The 24773-nt window shown below is 39.7% G+C and overlaps 1 protein-coding gene across 1 annotated transcript; it reads right to left on the reverse strand.

The window, feature by feature from the left end:
- Window positions 1–520: 520 nt before the first annotated feature.
- LOC113522182 (suppressor of cytokine signaling 4) lies at window positions 521–24084 on the reverse strand. The gene is made up of 12 exons (XM_052894795.1): window positions 23794–24084; window positions 19731–19804; window positions 18693–18789; window positions 18111–18203; window positions 16824–16894; window positions 16483–16552; window positions 14743–14830; window positions 12726–12839; window positions 11502–11616; window positions 7557–7735; window positions 6532–6649; window positions 521–5837 (listed from the first exon to the last, which is right to left on the reverse strand). Exons 2-12 carry the CDS (start codon window positions 19753–19755, stop codon window positions 5719–5721), a joined length of 1089 nt encoding a protein of 362 aa, XP_052750755.1. The 5' UTR covers window positions 19756–19804; window positions 23794–24084; the 3' UTR covers window positions 521–5718.
- Window positions 24085–24773: the final 689 nt, after the last annotated feature.

Genomic DNA, 24773 nt, shown 5'->3' on the forward strand with positions numbered 1-24773 from the left:
TATATATGTATAAACGTAAGACGAGACCGCCGAAACGATTCGAATAGATAGGTTATTATTATTTATATGTATACGTAGAACATTCCACAACAATAGCAAACGCAACGAGATTTACGCCATATATAAGTTGCTATCGCAATTAGTAGTCATCGGTAAATTAATTTATTAGCTTGAGCTGGCGAGCGGCTAAGAAAGTAGCGGCATCTAGCGTACATATGAACAACTAAAAATAAGCCCATGAATAAACCGACTCAGAGCTTTCCACTTGTTTGTTCAAGATGATATATCTGTACTAGTATAGTATTATATTATCTGTGGTAGAGCGCTCCCTTCGGAGGGTGCCAAGGATCGATATCACAATTAGACCATCATCGTCATCTCAGCCATTACCTGTCTTCGGCTGAATGTTAGTCTCTCTCATAGACAATCATAAGGAACTGTCCTGTTCCTTGTGGCAGTCTATGTGGCCTGTGAGACCCCATCACGCTTCACATTACATCAAACAAATAAAAGACAAAAATACATTAAAATATATGTTTTTATTTCACTATAATTTGTACATACGATTCATATAATTTATACAATATGATACATAGTTTATCTATATAATACAGTAGTTCTACAGGCCTGTTTTAACATCATTAAATTCCCAGACGGTCGCCATATTGAAATAGAAAAAAAAAGCGAGTAAAAAAAAAATAAAAAATAAGTAGAAATTAATTACATTTAAATCTGTCATCAAGTAAAAACATAATAAAATAAAATAAAAAAAAAAGATATTTTTTTGATTCTACACTTAGCACAATTAGTAAACACTCAAATCTCAAAATTCAAATTTAAAAATAATCAATTATATTTATTTATTATTTATCAATTAAAAATACTGTATTGAGTGTAAGTAGAGACCTTAAAAAGATAGATAAAAGAAAAAATGGGCTTTGAAATTAAATTTAATACATATTTAGGACTTTGTGAGAAATTATTTAATTGATTTTTCTTTTTTATAAACAAAAATATGCATAGATAGAGCCTAGAGGGCATAGATGGCAGCAGCGTGCCTATTAACACATCACCAAAGCCTGCGGTTGATAGTCCGTCTGCTAAACGTGGCAACTACTGGAAAACCCATATATGGGAGGCCTATGTCCAACAGTGGACAGTGGCCTGTTAACAGCTGATAAGATGCCATACGTAGATTCTTTATAAATTGTGCTAAATGCATGAAAATATAGGGCAGAAAAACATTACGACTAGTCATCATGGCGGACAAAAAAAATATTAAAAAAAACTGTAATTTCCTTGAGTATTTTCGACTCACATAAATACTGAACGCCTTTGAGTAGACGTGAGCGATATCTATACCGGACCGGTATCTATATATTGGGTTCCAAGGATATTGATGACGGAGAGGTCATAACCGATTTTGATATCGCCCATACCGATCGGATATCTGTAGTCATTTCTATCGGTCTTTTCATTTCAATATTGTATATTGAATTGACGATTTTTAATGTAATATCCGTTACGGGCCGATATATAGATACAGTACATAGATACTGTAATACTTTACCGTGCTATTACTACTGGCAAATCCCCACAATAGTAAACTGCCATGAGGAATGCTCCCATTCCTTATGGCAGTCCATGGAGAGGGTCTATGTTACGATGATTAGGACGTAACACGACACGAATGCAGGTGAACTGACCACGACTTGGTCCAATCCACGGCGAAACGTCGAGTATGTAAGTGTTACTTACTTGCAGTCGCGTCGCGTTAGGGAACGTTCAAATATTACGTAACGCTTATTTGAAAATCTTTGACCCTCCCGCCCCCTCATATACCGCGCCGTAACATTTTTCTTTAAATCCGTAAACGTAGCGAATACTGACAACAAAAATAAACTAAAAAATGACGTACAATACAGTCGAAGGGATATCCCGTAAAGCATAAACGAAAAGTGTTGCCAGAATGGAAGATTTTAATCCCTTAAAAAAAACCAATGTTGAGTAACGCGTTGAGAGAGCCTCCCTCCCGCTCTTGTAACGCATCGTAACGTTTCACAAGACCCCCAAAATAGCGTTACCTAATACTTGAACGCCCCCTTAAGTCCCAATAGTGTATTTTAAATAAATTATTTTACTGTGTAATGTAATAAATCAAAACTTTAGCATAGATTAAGAATCTTGGGGTTGAATAACTTTTCCAATAAAAAAAATTAATTTAATTGACGTTTTAAGCAACGATTGGGAACTTATAAAATAAAAAACAAAATACTTTTATTGACCCGATAATTAACAAAAAGTCTTTACTAGGCAATGGGTAATATACAGCTAAGTATATATATATATATTTGCAATAACTATATATTTCAGTTGCAATATCTATGTATCGGTCCAATAACGAATATGTTAAAAGTGTGTTAACTAAAAAATAACATTGGAGAACAGACTTTTAATATATTCGAAAATAGATATCCGACCGATATGGACGATATCGGAATGGGTGATGAGCTTTTATCCATCAGTGTCCAGAGGCACCCAATATATAGATATCGGATCGGTATGTATATTACCCATGCCTAATGTATGTATACCTGAATAAAGATTACAGTATTAATGCGTTTTGAAGGGACAATTAATAAATTAGGAAATCTTTTGTGGGGAGGATGGGAATTGAATGAGGGGGGGATAACCGGGTCGACCTATACGCGTTCACGAAAATCGCCTTGGTTAAATTACTTCTCTTAAACTCAGCTCAAAACTTCATCATTAATATACCGATTTGGAAAAAAACTTTTTTCTTATCTGAAAGGATATACCTTCAGAATGGTTCCGTGGAAATTTCATTACAATCGGCTTATGGTTTGGTTTTTAAATCAAAACAACTTGATTGCCACGAGTGTAGGCATGCAAATTACTGCTACATTTTATTATATTATAATTTTAGTGAAATAATTTTTATTCGCAGTGATATCAAAACGTCACCAAGCCCAAACCCTGTTGCCAACTCGCCTGCCAATCGTGGCGACTACTGGCAAGACCTATTATTGTTGAAGCCTGTGTTCACCAGTGGCCAGTTATAAGCTAATATGACGACCTTGTGAAATATTCTAAACTTACACGATTGGAATTAGTTTTTTTATTTATTTTTTTATTATTTTTGTACAAACAAATCTTGTAAGGGGAAATATGCATTCCATCAAAGACTGTAACCTTCATTCGGCTATTCCGCTTCTTGATAATTTACACTTTACGAACACTTAAATAAAACAAACATTGTTCATTTCGTATAAAAATCGATATTTACAAAATAATATAATGGGAATTAAGTTTAATTTGTGTATACGTAATTATAATTAGTCAAGAGTGCTGTCTCACCATAAGAACAAATATCCAGTTACGACTTACACTCGTGTGAAATAGCAAAAGGCTCGGCTGCGAGGCGGCATTACTCCAAACCTCTCTCCTAACCTAAGATATTGTATTTCACCTAACTGTGTTTGGGAAGGGGGGAAAGGGATTGTTAGTAATGAGGTCTAATAGCCCCGTTGCTAGCAATTGACCCTCTCAGGTTGACCTCCACGCGGTTCCCCCTGGAAACCATCATGTTTAATTCTTGTCGAATTCATCATGGTGGGCCAACTGACCTGCATTCATTCTCACCTATCATCTGTCACTGGTGCCTCGTCGGTGTATACCGATAGCGCGGGCGGTTACCATTCCATTTTCATCTATTAAAAAAAAACTGTGTTGGGGATATATATATATTGGGAGTAACAGCATATGTAGGTGTCACTTCTACCGCAGTGTATTCATTCTTATGGTTAAACTATAGACACCATGTATACAGGGTGTAAGGGTGAGGTTGGCAACAAATGAATTCAGACTATTGTACTGCACTGAAAACGAGTGAAAACTTTACGAAAAATTTAAATTTTTTTTCATTTAAAATCATGTAATCTATGATATGTCATAATATAGCGTAACACTATGAAATACCAAAAAACAACAATGCAATACACGTATTAAAATGCTACCGCGACGCGCGCAGTCAGCTGTGCGAGGTGAACGCCACGAGCGTACGACACTACGTACTAGGAGGCGGCACTGACCGCTGACCGCGCGCTGTACGCACGAGTATCGCGCCTCGCGGCCATCGTAATATTGCAAGTACATTGCGCGGCGTCGACACTGAGTATCGCTAATTATACGGCTGCGGTGCATTACCGGCGGGAGAACAATCTGCCAATCTGATTCAGACCGTTCATCTGGATCAGCTGTTTTCGTGGCCAACCTGTCCCTTCCACCCTGTATATTGCTTGTCATAATTAAAACAATTTTCTTCTCAACGACAGTTTACAAAGGACTCTTTTAAAGAGAAAATATAACCGTTTCTTATCAGCTGTTTTCGTGGCCAACCTGTCCCTTCCACCCTGTATATTGCTTGTCATAATTAAAACAATTTTCTTCTCAACGACAGTTTACAAAGGACTCTTTTAAAGAGAAAATATAACCGTTTCTTATACAGGATGTAATTAGTTTTATATTCTTTGAATTGCAATACTTAATTAACATTACCATACATAGGTATCCAACCTTTATATGATTTGTATAAAAACATATTATATTTTTAACAGTTCTTTCAATTATTGCTAAGAGTTAACAGGCGGCCACACGCGTCCACACGCCATGACATATCGTTATTTGTTTAAAATACCCATATTTCTATATCAAATATGAAAAAAAAATACCTTAACAGCCCATGGCCCTCAAGTGACTAGCAAATCCATCGTGGAATCGACGTCGATGGAGTGTCCTTGAGTTAGAAAGAGACGTAAGACGTTGCTATCTCATTTAACCTCACGAACTCGCCAGCGATGTTTATTCCATCGATGAATTCGCTTTCCACTTACGTAGAGAGGCAGTTATTGTATAGAATAAATACATGTGTTAGAAGGAAAAATAGAAAAATCTATTTATCAAGTAATTTATTGATATAAAACCCTATTACTGGCAAAATGTAGTGACTTTTTCTCTCTCTCTCTTTCTTTATTACTGTTTATTTTAACTTTAATTATTATTTATTATTATTGTTGTTGGTAATAAACGTTCTATTTAAAAATATTTTCGCTTTTTTTTTTCAATTATTACATCGTAATAGTACCCCAGTTTGGAACTAGATGGCGCTAAAATGGTATTCACTATATAGCTGACACGTGACATGATATACCAAAGAAAATAAGTGATCTCAAAAACCCCATTTTGTTTCAGTAAACAACTTGATAAGATAAAGATTACTCTATTTCGTACATAATGTAAATATTTATTTAAATTTCTGTCTTGCACTACTACTGCCCACTCACTACTTCCTACGCCACTGCGTTAGGTTGACTGGAAGAGATCTCTTTTAGAGACAAGTTCGCCTTTGCTAACATTGTCATTAACTTATTGTTGTTACTGTATGTTTTAGTGCTATAAAGAATATATAAAAATCCTTGTATTTTAACCAAATATTTCATACACTGTACAATAACTGGTCTCAATAATGAACGTATTTATTTTTCTTCCTTCATCTCCACCTATTCAGGTACAAACTCCTCGGCTGTGCTTTTAAGGTATTGAAAACAACGTGACGTGATCAGACGGCCGCCATTATCACTACGGTGTCGAGTGATGTGTGTTTGTATGTGTATATATTCATTTATTCATTTACGTTACTCAGCAGTGGTGCGGCTCGTACAGGTCCGGCTCGAGGCGGCGCACGCGCACCCGCTGCCTGTAGTGGTACTCCTTGAGGTAGGCGCGCATGCGAGCCGGCAGGGGCAGCTTCTCCACACCTGAGGATTCATAGTGACGGGTAAATGCCACGGGCCGTGTGGTCCCGGCATGGAATGGGCCACCCCTTCCTTTCCGGGAGGAGAAGAGATTGCTAGTTACGGAGATTTGCAATCCCATGGCTAGCAATATACTTTATTACGTCAACCTCGACGGAGTTCCACCTGGTAACCATCGTTATTGATTTGAATTGAATTCGTCACTCTCTCACTCGTCAATCTGATGGGGTATAAATATATTGTTAGCAATGTAGCAATGGGGCTGTTGTGTCCCATTACAATGATCCCTTCCCCTCTACCAAACCTATTGATCCATAGGTCGCTGGTTCAGATCCGGCTCGAAGGACCAAAATGTTGGGTTAAAGTAGGGGTCGCGGTGGTGGGAACTTCAAATAATAAAGTTCTTAAATGTTAAATAAATGTTTTTAATATTATGTTATTATGTTAATGAATGCACGTCACATTGACGGACACGGCACTCTCGTTTTTGGGTCAAACGCATCGATATAACTCGATGAGTTTGACGCCATTGTTTGGTGTCAATTATCTATGCACCGAACATGAGTATCAAACGAACTGATCGCAGTAGGTGGTGTGTTCATACCACTGAGGTGACAAACAAGCCTACGGTCCACCTGACGGTGAGCGGTGACCGTAGCCTATGAACCCCTGATATACCGGTGCGGCTGGTACCGACCGTCGTAGGTGGTGTGCGAGACGATGAGCGCGCGCGCCAGCTGCTGCAGGCTGAAGGGTTCGCAGCGCGGCAGCGGCGCCGTCAGCATCGGCTCGAAGAACATCACGCACGCCGGGTCCTGCGCATGTACGGACTTCTTTAACCATTACTTATAAACAAAAATAAATTTATAAATATACCAAAGTTTATGCACTGTGGTCTGGACATAGAATGGGTCAGCCCTTCCTTTCCTGGGCGAGGGATGGGCAGCAGCTTCTCTCTTATAACATCACCAAAGTCTAACTATAGTTGCCAAGAATGACGACTACTGGAAAACACTTCCTTATCCTCTCTTCTCTTTTCATTTAAGAGTTTCCTCTTGTCTATGATACTGGTTATACTCTTGCCTACGATAACGCTGGCGGAGCACCAGTGAAGGGTGACAGATGAGAATGAAAACAGGCCAGTTAGCCCATCATGACGAATTCATCAGGAGTCAACATACAGGAAGAAACATAATATTCACACTTCCGTCTTTATATACATATATTTGAAATGGCCTTATTTGCAAAATTAAATCCAAAACTATTTCCAGGTTTACCTGACAAAAATAATCGAAATAGAGACGTAAAAAAAATCGATTATATATATGTTCAGCCAAAACCACTAAATAGCAAAAAAAACATATGTATGGCCCCAAAAATCTACAATAAACTGCCAGATGTATATAAAAATTCAACCCTTCTTTGCATACTGGTGGAAATTTCCATCGTTACATTGAATGCCCAAAAATTATATAAAAGAACAAGTTCACTTTAAGTCGTTACCCACCTTCAAAAGGGGGGTAAAGTGATTTCTTCAGGGTCGGCAACGCGCGCGAAATACCCCTGGTATTGCAGGCGTTCATAGGCTACGGTAACCGCTTACCATCAGGTGGGCCATATGCTTGTTTGCCACCTCAGTGGTATAAAAAAAAAAGTCGATCGTGAAACCTAGCTGTGAAATGGATTCTTTTAAGCATTTTTCGTTTAATTTGGAAGATGTACCTTGTAGTGCTCGATGAGGCCGGTGACGGTGGAGGCGGCGAAGACGGCGGGGTCGTGCGAGTCGAAGCTGAAGCGGTGCTGGTAGTGCTCGATGCGCGCGTGCAGCGAGCGCCCGTACTTGCGGAACGACACCGAGAACAGGTGCTCCTCCTGCGCGCTGTCGCGCAGCAGGAACGTGCCTGCACAACCCACATGTCTGTAGCCGCCACCACGCCGTTACGCCGCTAACACGAGTACGCCCAGACGACCCAAAATAGACCCCATTTTATACTATTCAGTGACGTGACAGAGTCGCATAATAGATAGATAGATACTCTTTATTGTTCCCTCCATAAGATTACAATGGGCGGCCTATATATATATATATATATATATATATATATATATATATATATATATATATATTTTTTAAGGTGGTAGAGCCACGCTGTAATACCATATGGTATTGCAGCATGAATGGGCCGGCTCGACCGGGGAAGTACCACACCCTCACAGAATACCGACGCTAAGTGGCCGCACTTTTAGTGCGACCACATTCCGTATGGTGAGTGAGGGAGTCCGGAGGCCCATCCTATACCCATCCCCTTCCTTATCCTAAAATCCTCCCCCAACTCCGTCCCCCCATCTTTCAATACCATGGCAGTGGAATTTAAAAAAAAATAACGTACCCCAGGGAGGTACCAGCAGCCATGTTGCTGGAGAATCCTCCCTCGAGCAACCACGCTCGGGCTGCCCTGCGTATTCTGGGGGGGGCAAAATTCCGCTCTATGGGACCAAGGGCAAACAGAGCAAGACTTCTGCGGCATCCCCTTTGCTCAATGTGAGCCTCTGTAATATTAGGGAATTCATTCAAACCTGAACGCTGTCCACCACCACCTAGAAACGGCGCGGCCGGCATTGCTCTTCCTCACGGAGACACAGATATCCCCTCCTAACGAAACATCATACCTAACCTACCCGGGGTATAAGCTTGAACATTGTTTTGTTTCGCGTGCCGGTGTATGTGCGTATGTCAGAGAGGATATCTGCTGTCGACGCCTTGGGACTCTTGAAGGTACGGACCTGTCCATTCTATGGCTGCGCGTAGATTGCAATGACCATCCCCGCATCTATGCGTGCCTATACAGGTCCCACAGCGGTAACACTGAAACCGACCAACTAATTGAGCACGTCCAAATAGCTACAGATTCCCTGCTTGAGCAGATTCCTTCCGCTGAAGTCGTGATTGTTGGCGACTTTAATGCCCACCATGCCGAATGGCTTGGTTCGCGTACAACCGACTATGCGGGAAGATCTGTTCATGACTTTGCTTTGGCTTATGGTCTGACACAGCTTGTTTCCTCGCCTACGCGAATCCCTGATGTGTTGGACCATTCACCTTCACTGCTGGACCTTCTGCTGACCACCCACCCAGACAACTATGTGATCTCCGTCGAAGCCCCGCTTGGATCGTCGGATCACTGTTTGGTGCGGAGCGAAGTGCCTCTTACGAGTCCGACTCCACCTCGTTCTACGGGTAGACGTCGCATTTGGCACTACAGGTCGGCAGATTGGGATGAGATGCGGATTTTTTTCGCATCTTACCCATGGAGGCAGGTTTGCTTCACACTGGATGATCCCGACGCCATTGCCGATTCCATTGCTGATGTGGTGCTTCAGGGAATGGAATTATTTATTCCTAACTCTGTGGTGCCCGTCGGCGGGAAATCCCAGCCCTGGTATGGAGCCTCCTGTAGAACAGCATCTCGTCTGAAACAGGAGTGCTTCCTAACCTGGGCTAAAGGTGTGGCGTCACGAGATCCTAACACCAGTGCTCTTAAAAAGAAGTATAACTCTGCCTCTAGGTCTTTCAAAAGAGTTATAGCCACAGCGAAGTCAGAGCATATTAGTAGAATTGGCAAGAGACTGGCTAGTTTGCCCTCTGGGACTCGAGCTTTCTGGTCTCTTGCCAAAGCTGCACAAGGGAATTTCTGTAAGTCATCTTTTCCACCTTTGCGCAGGGAGGATGACTCGTTGGCCCAGAACGCTAAAGAAAAGGCCGATCTTCTTGGATCCATCTTTGCGTCAAACTCGACATTGGATGACGGAGAGAAACCACCACCGACCATCACGTGTTGTAGGAGCTCTATGCCTGACATTAAATTCACGCATAGCTCAGTGCGTAGAGCACTTTTCTCCCTCGAAATCCATAAGTCGAGTGGGCCTGATGGTATTCCTCCAATTGTGCTTAGGACGTGCGCACCAGAGTTGGCTCCGGTTCTTACGCGTCTTTTTCGGCTTAGCTACTCATCGGGCATAGTCCCAAAGTTTTGGAAGACTGCTCTGGTGCATCCGATCCCTAAAAAGGGGGATCGCTCAGATCCAGCTAACTATAGGCCCATAGCTATCACTTCCTTATTCTCGAAGGTTATGGAATCCATCATTAACCGTCAACTGCTCCGGTACCTAGAAGAGCACCGGCTGATCTGTGATCGCCAGTATGGCTTTCGACGGGGACGTTCGGCCGGTGATCTTTTAGCTTACTTAACACACCGATGGGCAGTGGCAATCGAGAGTAAGGGAGAGGCCTTAGCAGTTAGTCTGGATATTGCGAAGGCCTTTGATCGGGTGTGGCATAGAGCGCTGCTTTCAAAGCTACCTTCATTTGGGTTGCCTGCGAGACTGTGCATTTGGGTCGCTAGTTTTCTCAAGGAACGTAGCATTAAGGTCGTAGTCGACGGTGCATGCTCTGATTTAAAACCTTTGAATGCTGGTGTCCCGCAAGGCTGTGTACTATCTCCGACTCTGTTTCTTCTGCATATCAATGATATGTTACAGATAAGTAATATTCATTGCTATGCGGACGACAGTACAGGAGATACATTATATACCGGTCATGCAAAGATCTCGCGGGCACATACCGATGAGTGCCGGAATAGACTTGTGTCTGAAATCGAAACTTCACTCCATCAAGTTTCGATCTGGGGTGAACAAAATCTTGTCCAATTTAACCCCAAAAAGACACAAGTCTGCGCGTTTACCGCAAAAAAGACGCCGTTTGTCGTATCTCCTCACTTTCAGGGCACTTCCCTTGATAAAAAGTCAAGTCTAGGAATTCTGGGCGTTGATATATCTTGCGACGTCCAGTTTTGCGGTCATCTGGAGGAGAAGGCTAAGATAGCTTCCAAAAAGTTAGGAGTGCTCAATAGGGTGAGACGATATTTCATGCCAGAACACCGCCTGAAATTATATAAAGCCCAAGTCAGGCCGCATATGGAATACTGTTCTCACCTGTGGGCAGGAGCGCCACAGTACCAACTCCTTCCGTTAGACCGCATTCAAAGTCGGGCGGCTCGAATTATCGATAGTCAACGCCTTACTGTCCGACTTGACCCATTGAAACTGCGCAGAGATGTTGCGTCTCTGTGCATCTTTTACCGAATTTATCATGGGGAGTGTTCTGAGGAATTGTTCGGATTGATACCTGCTGCTGATTTTCACCACCGTACAACCCGCCACAAACTAAAGTTTCATCCCAATCATCTGGACGAGTGGCGGTCTTCCACCGTGCGTTTTTCAAGGCACTTTCTTCCACGCACAACCATTCTTTGGAATCAACTTCCAGCAGCAGTATTTCCGAACCGATACGACAACATAACCTTCAAGAAAAGAGTATATTCCTTTTTAAAAGGCCGGCAGCACACCTGCAATGCCGCTAGTGTTGTGGGTGATCATGGGCGGCGGTAGTCACTTACCATCAGGTGAGCCGCATGCTCGTTTGCCCCCTGTGTTGTAAAAAAAAAAAAAAAAATATATATATATATATATATATATATATATATATATATATATATATATATATATATATATATATATTTATTTATATATTTATATATATATAAACGTACTTACAATAATTTATATATATATAATATAACCCTCAGCACTTCAGTAGTCGCAACCCACCTTCCGGCTTGTTGTCTAAGAGCCGCTCGGCCTCGTAGCGGTCCATCTTGCCCCAGTAGAACGAGCACGCCGTGATCTGCTGCAGATCAGGCACCAGGCAGTGGATGTAGTCCACCTGCGGAGCGAACGCACGGTACATAACGTTAGTAGGGGTCAACGTACTCGGGATACGAAGGGGGAAGGGGGGAGGAATCACCATCAACATCAGCTTTTAACTATTCAACTGCTGAACATGCTTCCCTTTAGAGAGGTCTTGCCAGTAGTTGCTACGCATGGCAGGCGGATTGGCAACCGCAGTTAGGCTTTGGAGATGTTTTAAGAGGGACGCTGCTGCCCATCCCTCGCCCTCCCTTAGTCGCCTCTTACGACACCCACGGGAAAAGAAGTGGTGACCTAGTCTATGCCGGGACCAAACGGCAGGGGAAAATATAGCAATATTGTAGTTACGGTAACTGGCATACGGTCAGTCTGATGGTAAAGGGGGTTACCGTACCCTATGGACCACTATGGACGCGTTGCCGACCCTTAACCTTTAAATGCCTGAAGTTTCAAATTTGATACCGGGGTTATAAATCGCATTGGGCGCCTACAATCGATTTTATTTTAATATTTGGCTGTTTACATGTTACCAAATGTTTTTTTTTTTTTCAAAATAAATATATAAAAATATCGTTTTGATTTTTTTTTACTATTTTTCCCCATTAGTAAACACAGTAAAGGGTACACTTATATGTTTTTTAATTTGATTTAAAAAATCAGGCTTTTAAGTGTTAAATATCGTAAATCCAATATATACTAAACGTTGAAATGTATTACCCGATCTAAATTTATACAAAATATATTTTTATACAACTTACAATGGTAAACAAGCTGACGGCCCACCTGATGGAAAGTGGTAACCGTCGCCAATAGACATGAGCAGTACCGTGGACATAACAGAGTATACTGTTTCGCCCATGATACCCCCCATGCGTTGCCATTCCTGAGGACTCAGGTGTTATTCATCTGTACCCAGTAAATTCACGCCATATGCCACCCTTCAAACCGAAACACAGTTATGCAAACAACTGCTTCACAGTTGAAACACGAATGGGTGAAAAGGAACACTTGCCGACTAGCGGTCTCCACACCAGAACACATCTGCTCCAACGATTACCTGTTCGACAGCAGTGGACGAGTCCACTGCCACTGTGAAGGAATGTACTTAACGAACTGTGTACGCACCTGCGTGTGGACCTTAGTGGGCGGCGGCTGCAGCTGCTGCAGCTGCAGTTGCTGCTGCACCGGCAGCGCTGGACCTCGCAGCAGCAGCGCACGCAGCTCGCCGCCGCACACCACCTACGGACAAGTGTGCACATGAGACCATTCTATAAAAATCCGTTTACTATCCACTGCTAAGCCCCCCCCAATTTAGAGGGAGGGGGTGTCAGTATTATCCTGGCAGGCAAATTGGTAATCACAGTTAGGCTTAATGAAATAAAATGAAATGAGTTTATTTGCATTGAACAGTTTAAAATTATTACAAGCCACGTGGTATTATTTTGGCACCTGTTTAATTGCCTTAAAAGATGTAGGCATGCAAATATTTTACATTTTATATAAAAAAAAAATTAATTTGACCTTACATATTAAAAGTTTAGATTACAGTACATTATGTCATTTATACACATAACAACTAATACAATAAATTTATAAAATAGAAAAATGTCAATAGAATATATACTAAATGGCTTTTGGACAAACTTTTTTATATATATCTATATAGCCATTTACTATATGTAGCTCTTTTTTAAATTTAATTTTTATTTTTTAAATTAAAAGATTGATGAATGTGGAGGAAACGAAGGAGCATTTGAATCGAAGCATTTGGCGTTCCATTGTTTCTGCCTACCCTAATGGGAGACAGGCGTGACAGATATGTATGTATGTATGTATTTTTTAAATTTAATCAGAGGCAATACCTGTATGTCAGAAGGTAACCCATTAAATATTCTTTGTGTCACAAATGAGACGTTTTTTTGATATAGCGTCAATGAACATTTCGGGACAAGTAGTTTATTTTTTCTGTGTCCTGACTTGTGCCTTTATGTCCCCGTGTGTTGTGAATAAATCAGGATATTCCTTTACAAATATACAGATTTCTAATATATAGGTAAGGTAAGGGGAGTAAACAAAGTTTCTTAAATAGAGATCTACATGAGTGTCAACATCCAAATTTAATTTTTTTTTTTTACATTTAATTACAAATCGCTCTAATACATTTTTGTTGTGCTTTGAAGACGGAATGAGGAGTAGTAGTAATGTACTATTTTATTTATTTAAATCTTTATTGTACACACCAATTATAAGAATATGACAGAGGTAATCAAATGTACAAAGGCGAGCTTAACTCTGATAGAGTTCTCTTCCAGCAACAGCCAAATTGGAAAGGAGCATCAATGTCAGCGGATACAGCGGTGTACAATATTGGGACAATTTTTAAACAGACAAAATTAAATTAATTACATTATATTTAATCGTACAAATACACCATACATATACATAAATTATTATTTCGAATTTAATTTATATTTATTCAAATACATTTGTTTACAAGCACTATGAAATCGTCATTTATTTCTAATCTACTGCAGCGTTCGGAAAGTTTGTTATCTGTTGATAAGAGCCCGCGAGAGACTCAACAGTTACTGTTTTAAATCTCTGTTAACATTATGTGTGTTTATTTGAAATGTACTATGTCTAAAATTACATGGTCGTTGGCAGCCCGTGCATGATCCACTAACACCATGTACGCTTGCTATAAATTCATATTTCCTTTGAATTATATATATGGTATAAGTGTTACTGTACTGATGCTTTCCAGGGTGACTGTATTCCCTGGGGGATGTGCTTATATACCGGCGCATCCCCCGAGTGGTAGGGTAAGCCATCCATCCTATCTTGAGAGAGGAGACCTGCCCTTACCATCAGGGGGCGCGTCGCTGCCATATGAGATGTGGTGAGTGCGAAAGCGAACCCACGTCTCGGACATATGGCACCTCGAGGGTATACCGGTTTTTAGTGGGTACACCCCCACCTTACGGGGGGATTCCCACAGTACCCATTCACCTCCCACAAGGTGTATGGGTCTGCGCATAAAGCATTTTCCAGACGTTAAAAAAAAAGGGGTGACTGTATTGGGAGACTGTAAAGATCACTTAGTTGACGGAATAAATAAATAAAGCATGAAGGTGGCACATACCTGGAAATGCGGATGGAAGCGTATGGAGCCGTCCGACGGCTGCACCAGCTCCGAGCCGCGCCCGGCCTGCGGACTCTCGCCCTCCGCCCTGCACACGGACAGACAAACCACTCGTCAGCTTACTCATCATCACCACTCTCCATTGTTCAACATAGGTTTCCTCTCAAAGGGAAGGGTTTTGCTAGTAGAGGAAGACTGTACAAGAGTCGATTGCTTGGCTACCTCTGTCCCATTCGTGTTTCTACCGTGAAGCAGTTGTGTTTGCATGGCTGTGTTTCGGTTTGACGGGTGCGATATGGCGTGAATTTACAGGGTACAGAGGAATAACACCTGAGTCCTCAGGAATGGCAACGCATGGGCAAAGTATACTGTTTCGCCCATGATACCATACACACTCTGTTATGTCCATGGTACTGCTCATGTCTATAGGCGACGGTTACCACTTTCCATCAGGTGGGCCGTCAGCTTGTTTGCCATTCTAAGTTCTATAAAAAAAAAAGTTACCACTAATATTGGGATAACGGTAGGATGTTGATGATGGGGCAGTTCAAAGCCGTTGCTTACAATACGACCTTCCCCTTTCTACAGGGTAGGGAGCGTAGTGTTACTGAATTCGACTGTATAATTTTTTATTATACAGTCGAATTCAGTAACACTAAAGCATTCAATGGAAAGACTTTGTGAAAAGTCGTCTACTTGGGAACCTCTTTTTCTTTCTTATACCACGAAGGCGGCATACAAGCATACGGCCCGTCCGATGATTAATGATCACTGTAGACTCTGTCCCACTCGTGTTTCTGCCGTAAAGTTTGCATATCTGTGAGAGCTGTATACACCTTTAATAGACGTGTTCATATGGCCTTAAGCTTGGTAGTGAGGAGTGAGATGTTTTTGTTCAAGTAAACTTAGATTTAAGCATTTTTGAATAGTAGTTTTTCACTTTTTACTCACTTATAACATTGTACATTGTCTGCTTAATTGTTGTGAGCATATTGTTGGTATGTCTTTTATAAGCAAATAAATAAATGGCTGTGTTTCTGTTTGAGGGCTCGTTCGAGTATAACGTAATGTTGTTTTGAAGATTTTTGACCCTCTCTCCCACCATGTGACGCGTAACATTTTTCCGTACCTTTCTTGTCATGATTATTTCATGCTGTTCCATATTTGATATATTATAACGTGGAGATTAACAGTAGGAGGAGCTGCTTTATTATGTTTTTTATGGATACAAATTAATAATTTATTAATAATAATACAAGTACGTACGGAAGCCACCATAGTTTGCAGAGAAGAGATAGTGGGCGGCACAGATAAGAAAGGCCAGTGGTGAATACAGATATTTTTTTTTTACACACCTTAGAAAAAAAAACATACATATACAACAATGGCAAACAAGCTTACGGCCCACCTGATGGAAAGTGGTAACCATCGCTTATAGACATGAGCAGTACCATGGACATAACAGAGTATACTGTTTCGCCCATGATACCCCGCATGCGTTGCCATTCCTGAGGACTCAGGTGTTATTCTTCTGTACCCAGTAAATTCACTGCCATATCCCACCCTTCAAACCGAAACACAGCCATGCAAACACAACTGCTTCACGGTTGAAACACGAATGGGACAGAGGTACACAAGCAAACGACTTTTGTACAATGTCTCCCTCTGGTTATATAAAACATAGATAACTTATTGTAACACATAGTAGCATGTGTAGTGTATGTGTGTATGTGTACTCACGTCCGCGGCGCCACCGACAGCACGTACACCTCCGCGGCCGGCTCGCCGCTCTCTCGGCCGCTGTCGCTGTCTGCAACACAACGTACAGGTCACAACGTCTCATTGTTAACAATATGCCAAAAAGGTCAACCTCCACGTGGTCCCCCCTGGAAACCATCGTGCTGAATTTCATGTGAATTCATCACGATGGGCTAACTGACCTGCTTCATCCTCACCTATTATCCATCGCTGGTGCCCCACCAGTGTATACTGATAGCGCAGGCGAGGTTACCATTCCATTATCATCCATTAAAAAAAAAACAGCCCCCCCCACCCCGCTCCGAGGGTCCGTGGACACCGACCTGCATTTATGACGATGGCGTCCAATTCGCGTCTGAGGTCACGCGCGCCGAGGGTCAGCACCGCTGCCAATCTGGAATACGGACAATAGTTTTTGTTATTTTCAACCGACTTCAAAAAGTAGGCTCTCAATTCGGTTGTATTGGGGGGAAAGGGACAATCCCTTCCCCCCAACTACTACAATAGTAATTCTCTAATAGGGATTCTCAGTCTCCATTGCTAGCAATATACCCAACCAGGTGACCTACTCGCGGTTCCCCCTGGAAACTATCATGGTTAATTCCCGATGAATTCATCGTGACGGGCTAACTGGCCTGTTTTCATTCTCATCTATCACCCTTCACTGGTGCTCCGCCAGCGTATACCGTTAGCGCAGGCGGGGCTACCATACCATTTTCACCCATCAAAAAAATTCAGTAGTATTTTTTTCCATATTCGTCACCCCATAACTCCGTCAGTTGTGAACCGTTTTGGAAAATTCTTTTTTAACCTGAAAGGACATACTTACTGATTGGTACAGATAGAAATTTTATCAAAATCGGTTCAGTGGTTCAATTTCTAGACCGAAGTAACTGGTGTTGTCACAATGGAAGTAAATTTTTTTGAAGGACACAATTTTATTCACTTATAAATATATAATAATGAGTAGTAGAGTAAGGGATTGTTAGCAATGGAGTTTGATAGCCCCATTGCTAGCAATATGCCCTATCAGGTCGACCTCCACGTGGCTCCCCCTGGAAACCATCGTGAACAATTCTCGTTGAATTCGTCACGATGGGCTAACTGACCTGCTTCATCCTCACCTATCATCCTTCACTGGTGCCCCGCCGGTGTATACCGATAGCGCGGGTGGGGTTACTATTTCATTATCACCCATAAAAAACCCATCTCTCGCCCTCCCTTAGTCGCCACTTACGACACCCACGGGAAAAGGAGTGGCTTATTGCATGACGTAATCACACGACATATGTATGATGGGCGGTAGCCAAGGAGCCAAGGAGGCTCAAAACATCACTGGAAGCCTAAGTGCAGTTGCCCCTGCGCCTGCCAGCCTATGCATTTACTGTGTCTGACTAGCGCCATCTACCGTTCTCTCTGTACTTATCCATTCTTTATGCCAGGTTGTCTGTAAGATATCGCTTATAGCGATAAGGCCGCCTTTTGTATATGCACATTCTGTATAAATACTCCTTGTATACATCTCTACTGTGCGCAATAGAGAGTTTATTATTATTATTATTATGGTGAGCTGTGGGCAGCCGGTGGTGGTGAGGACATGTGCTGCATACCTGTCGTCGGGCACGCGGCGGTAGGCCGTGCACACGCAGCCGCCGCGCCGCCAGCGCCGCCGCCGACACGCGCAGTCGCCGCCGCCCGCCCACCTGCACGCGACACCATATTTAATTTATTTTTATTATAATAAGGCACATGTAACAAATTATAATCATGCTAGGTCTATATATAGGTAATTATGGTTTTTATATTAAGTTACCATTCAAAAACATTCAAACAACAACGCCACACGCATGCCATGTGATGCCATGTCATGTCATGCGTGTGATGTGTTTTTTTTTATACAACTTAGAATGTCAAACAAGCTGACGGCCCACCTGATGGAAAGTGGTGACCGTTGCCTATAGACATGAGCAGTACCATGGACATAACAGAGTATACTGTTTCGCCTAGATACCCCCCCCCCCATGCGTTGTCATTCCTGAGGACTCGGGTGTTATTCCTCTGTACCTGTGTGATGTGCGTGTCGCGTGTGTGTGTCGTGCGTGTGAGACGTGCACGTGGCGTGTGTGTGTCGTGCGTGTGAGACGTGCACGTGGCGTGCGTGTGGCGTGTGTGTGAGGCGTGCGTGGCGCTACCTGTCGGTGACGGCGCTGACGTAGCGGTGCACGCTGCTGGGCGAGTCCGCGTAGCGCCGCCGCTCCCACGCGCCGCAGCCGCACGTGCACTCCGCGCCTGCGCCACACGCCACGCATTTAAAACAATTTCAATGCTTTAATAACCATTTATAATTACTCCTCTCCATCCAAAGGTTGCCTGCAAGAGATCGCTCTTATCGATAAGGTCGCCCATTGTTGTCTCACTGTGATCATTTCTTGTAATTGTTTGTATCTATAATAAGTTTACTATTGTAATGTTATGGAGGGCGGGGGCTTTCCCCCCGCCCTCCATAACATAACAATAGTAGATTATTGTTAGTAATGGAGACTAAGAATCCCATTGCTAGCAATATACCCAACCAGCTCGACCTCCTCGCGGTTCTCCCTGGTAACTATCATGGTTAATTTCTGATGAATTCATCATGATGCGCTAACTGGCCTGTTTTCATTCTCATCTATCACCCTTCACTGGTGGACCGCCAGCGTATCCCGTTAGCGCAGGCGGAGTTACCATACCATTTTCACCCATCAAAAAAAAATCTTATGGAGGAAACAATAAAGAGTATCTATCTATCTAATAATAAACTAATGAACTATTTCTAAAGTAAATGTCTTTTTTTAATGGGTGATAATGGAATGGTAACCCCGCCTGCGCTAACTGTATACGCTGGCGGGGCACCAGTGAAGGATGATAGGTGAGAATGAAAAGGCAGGTCAGTTAGCCCATCGTGATGAATACATCTGTAATTCAGTACAATAGTTCCCAAGGGGGACCTCGTGAAGGTCGACCTGATAAGGTATATTACTAGCAATAGGACTGGTCGTCCACATTACTAACAATCCCTTCCCCCTGCATACAGACATTATTTACCCCTAATAATAAGAAAAGACAAAAGAAAAAAATATATTAACAAGTGTAATACTGTAGCTACCATACAGGACCAATGGGAGAAGCCCACGCCCAGCTGTGGGACATTTGGATAATGATGATTATTAACATAACTAGGTTACACTCACTTTTTCTGGATGTCTGTTGACCCATTGCTTTTGTATTATTTGAACGATGGGCGATTCGGCCAGCGAACTACCATCTGAAATTATAAAAATATATACTTTATTACACTTGAAAAAAAAGATATAGCGTTTAACAACTTGTTAGCAAGGGTGGGTTTTTTTTTGATGGGTGAAAACGTTATGATAACCCCACTCGCGCTGGCGGAGCAACCATCAATCAAGATGAGAATGAAAACAGACCAGTTAGCCCATCATGATGAATTCACAAGGATGGATGGAACCCTGGAAACTATCATGGTTAATTACCATGATAGTTTCCAGGGAGAACCACGAGGAGGTCGACCTGGTTGGGTATATTGCTAGCAATGGGATTCACAGTCTCCATTACTAACAATCCCTTTCCCCCTAAGCAAGGGTGGGTTTATCTCTGAAAAAGAACTTTTGCAGCCAACCCAGTGCAGTTAGAGAGAAAATGATTAGCAGGTACTATAGGACAAGGAAGGTACAGGGAAAAAAGAGTATAGAAAGTAAATGAATAGTCTATAAAGAAAATAAACATAAATTATAAATAAATATATACAAAAATATAACAATACTAGAGGGCAGGCCCGGAATCACACTGTGGACATTTTTACAACAAATTTTAAAAGTGGCTATTGTGACATAACGATAATAGATTGACATATAATATCGTCCTCTAGCAATAAATATAGCCTATTTTTACTTTTGTTCTATCACCAATAGTTTCCGCAGCGCACGCGACTAAAGATATTTTATAGCATTTTTTTACACCTTGAGTTACGTTGCTAAAGTTTTAGTGAGGATCCCTAATCTTTTCTAGCAATAAATATAGCCTATGTTACTCAGGGTGAACTTAGCTTTCTAATGGTAAAAGAATTTTTGAAATCGGCAAAGTAGTTTTTGTGTTTATTCATTACAAACATACATACACACAAAATACAAATCTTTCCTCTTTATAATATTAGTGTAGATGTATTTTTTTATACAATTTAGAATGGCAAACAAGCTGCCGACCCAACTGATGGAAAGTGGTAACCGTCGCCTATAGATATGAGCAGTACCATGGACATAACAGACTTTCACTGACATTCCTGAGGACTCAGGTGTTATTCCTCTATACGCTGTAAATTCACTGCCATATCCCACCCCTTAAACCGAAACACAGCCATGCAAATACAACTGCTTCACGGTTGAAACATGAGTTAATTTGATGTTTTAATGAAAAGTAAATAAATTAATGTTGAACAAAACAGGAACACAATGATAGGTAATTTAAGAATAGAAAAATCGTAAAAAAGAAAATGTATATGTTATGTATTTATTAGAGATGTCTAATGACAGTTGATATTTGGTGTACTGAGGGTAAAAGATAAATAAATCAGTTTGCTTATATTCTCAACTTGGATGTATTCTTTAGTATATATATTCTTTATTGCACTTGTAAATTACATTGTTAATGCATTTATAAATGTTGCGAGCAAGTGTGGACTTATCTCTGACAGAGATCTCTTCCAGTCAACCCGATGCAGTTAGAAAACATGTTGCTAGCGGGCAGCTGGAGTGCTACAACTATTAATATTTAGTATACATAAACAAATATACAGTTAAATAAAATATTAAGATACATAATAAAATATTACATAAATACATACACTATAAATAAATATAATATCTACTTACTTATACAGTGGATGTTAAAATAAATGAATATACTACCTACAATAGAAATTTAGTTCAATGATTTCAAAGTTTGACAGTTCAATTATAAAAATAAATAAATTAAGATTATGACTCAAAGGAAAGAAAATGTAACTTCAACCTTTTCTTGAAAGAGGTAATTCAAGGGCTCTCTTGTATGTGGGAAGGGAGTTTGTTCCATAATTGGGCAGCTCGATACGAGAAAGAGTTGCCCATAAAATGTGTTCTACACAAAGGTAGGTCGAGAATCCTGGACTGAACTTGACAGGAGCGTTTAGGACGGATTGGTGGTGGTAATAATTTAAATCGAGAGCGGAGGTACGAAGGAGAATTGGGGTTATTAAGTATGTTATAAAGGAAAGAAAATGTATCTAATCTTCGAGATTATAAACACAACGCTTACCCGCCAAAAATTCAAATTGGTGTTCTAATAAAAATTAATAACCACAAACATTAAATTTAAAAAAAGAATGCTCTTTTTTTTTAACTTTTAAATACTTTTATCTAGTGCCAAGGACACAATTTAATAATACTAATCTCTATTAACTTATGGTAAGTTAAATTTAAATATTATCAAATGATTTAAATCCACAGAACCAGCATGTGAGGGATTATTTAACTGTATATTGTCAAGTATTAGTGTACAAACCGGTATTGTTAATTAGTGACAATAATTTTAATTGATTCGAATTAATGTACTGATGAATCATTGTGGTCACAATAGTTGCTATGTTGATGTCCTACTATTAATATAAGCTGTTTACAAACTCTATTATATTATTTTTTTTATGACTCTGAATAATTTTTTTTATTTTAAACATTTTCTGTATACTGAAACTGGTTGATAAAAAAAAATTGCATTGCCTGACAGGGTCTAACAATATACTTTATTAATTATAAATTGAAATTTAAATACAAACAGGTATTACAGTCAACTTCTTTATCTCCTATAAAATTTAAAATTTTAACTTATACTCTATTTTTTTTTTGATGGGTGAACATGGTATGGTAGCCCCGCATGCGCTAATGGGATACGCTGGCGGAGCACCAGTGAAGGGATAAAAGATATATGAGAATAAAAACAGGCCAGTTAGCCCATCATGATGAATTCATCAGGAATTAACCATGATAGTTACCAGGGAGAACCGCGAGGTCGACCTGGTTAGGTATATTGCTAGCAATGGGATTCTCAGTCTCCATTACTAACAATCCCTTTCCCCCTACACTTATCCTCAATTAGAATGATAACTGATGACATTAGGATCCATCATATACATTTGAATCATCAAAGGGGCAAAACCATAGATAACAACCAGTCTATAATAATAGAAAAAAAATACAACAAAAGTACTTTCAAAAGAGTTTATTGTAAGAGGGTGCAGTTTTAATATAAGAAATTTGTAACTGTAACTAGTTATTTTTTTTTATATCCATTTTTAATTAAGAAATGGGTAAGCTAAGAGTTTTTTTAATACGACAATAGAGGTAAACAAAAAAAAACAAGCATACAGGCCATCTGATGGTAAACATGCTTACTGTAGCCTATGGACACTTGTAACACCAGGGATGTCACACATAAGTATAGCTTTTTGTTTTTTTCATAATCAATACAAAGTTTGTGATAGACATTTTGTCCATTCACAAATTTACTATAAACTCAACTTTTATTAAAAAAAATAAAGAAGTAATAGCTGTGTCACTTGTCCATTCTTCTCAGTAGAAATTTAATTCCGTACTGAGTGGTAGCGTCATAAATAAATTACTATTAAAAAATTCTTACAATTTAGTTTACTTGAATAAAAAAAAACAATTTTATTTATTTATTAACAGCCAACCTTTAACCTATCAAGTATACCTATTCTAGTCTCCGATTTTTACAAATACTAAATTTGTTTCATGAATACCTTATACTGTTTGCATCGTTTTCTTGTAATAGTTTAATAAATAAACTTTAAAGACTGCCCTATTCCAAATTTTTTATTTAGGTTTCTCCGCAGATATGCGACTAATATTTATAACCAATCTAATCTCTTGATACGTTACTAAAAATTTACAAATATTAAATTCTTACTAAACAATAGGAAACTTGGACAGGTTTCAACAAGTTCAATAACCTCTTATGACCTCATAGTTAAATCCACTAAATGTCACATTCAAAGCCTAAATTAAACTGCATGTTATCTCAATATATATTACAGTAATTTAAATTTATTTTTAGTCGCGTTTACAAAATAACATAAACAAAATAGGACACATTGGGACAAGTTCCGCCATCTTGGTTTATATACCTATAAAACATCATAACTTCAAAAGACAAAATAAATGTGAACATTAATTTAATACTCACGTCTGATAGAATAAAATATAATTACACCACTTATCGGAGTCGTTTTCGAGATTATAACAAAATTCTATAACAATAATTCGTTTTTCGTTTACACATTATTCATTAAATGAATTAGCGTGTCACACTACACTAAAACCCAACACTGAATAACAATAATAGTAGCATTGAAATAGTTCACACAATATTTACACATTTACAAATGTGATTTGTAATATTTTTTATTATTTCATGCAATCAAAATACGCAATTCCCTTGTTGGGTCTGACATTTATGAATGAACAATGACGTTCCGATTTATCATCAGTGTCTTACAAGAAGTGGATGCTTCTTCTATATACCACATTTATTATGATCATACTAGAGCTTTCGCGTCTTTGTATCACGATGCACAAATAATTTCTTAGACATAATTATTGTAAAAAAATGCATTTCTAAAATTAAATAAATATTTTAATCTATCTTTAGTACAAAGTAATTCATATCTTCAATACAAAATTATTTGATATAACGGAACGTGAAGAAAACAATGCTTTCGGCGAGTAAGGCAAAAGAATTTCTAAATTTAAGTTGAAAGTAGTAAAACGCATATATTATCGTCATAGTGTGTACTGACGGATCTATATATGTAATATTTGTCAGATCCGTCAGTATTCTACTATTCTACGACTATGACGATATGTATAATTCTGTATGATTATTCATTGTTTTGAAGCGTATTATTATTAATTATTGATAGAATCAAATTATTAAAATATTAAAGTATTAAAAGAATTTTATTGTATATTTTACCAAGAATAAATTATAATGGCAGAATTTCGAATACTGCAAACAGAAAACAAGTCATTTATGTTTCATCTTTATATTAAAACTCGTTCTTATATTTTTATACCAAATAGCCGAAAATTTTGACATAATTTTTATTTTCAAAATGAGCCTTTTACAGTATAAAAATAATAATCGACTTCTATTGAAAGATTTTT

The sequence above is a fragment of the Galleria mellonella genome, unplaced genomic scaffold (assembly GCF_026898425.1).
Source record: "Galleria mellonella isolate WM207_F2 unplaced genomic scaffold, CSIRO_AGI_GalMel_v1 utg232, whole genome shotgun sequence".
In the NCBI taxonomy this organism is placed as follows: domain Eukaryota; kingdom Metazoa; phylum Arthropoda; class Insecta; order Lepidoptera; family Pyralidae; genus Galleria; species Galleria mellonella.

What these genes read in the sequence shown, in the direction of transcription:
- LOC113522182 (XM_052894795.1), bottom strand. Translation starts at nt 19,755, where the DNA reads ATGGGTCAACAGACATCCAGAAAAA. An exon ending in CGCCATCGTCATAAATGCAG is followed by an intron (nt 16,553 to 16,823) that starts GTCGGTGTCCAC and finishes GTTGTGTTGCAG; the next exon opens with ACAGCGACAGCGGCCGAGAG. An exon ending in CTCGCACACCACCTACGACG is followed by an intron (nt 5,838 to 6,531) that starts GTCGGTACCAGC and finishes ATGAATCCTCAG; the next exon opens with GTGTGGAGAAGCTGCCCCTG.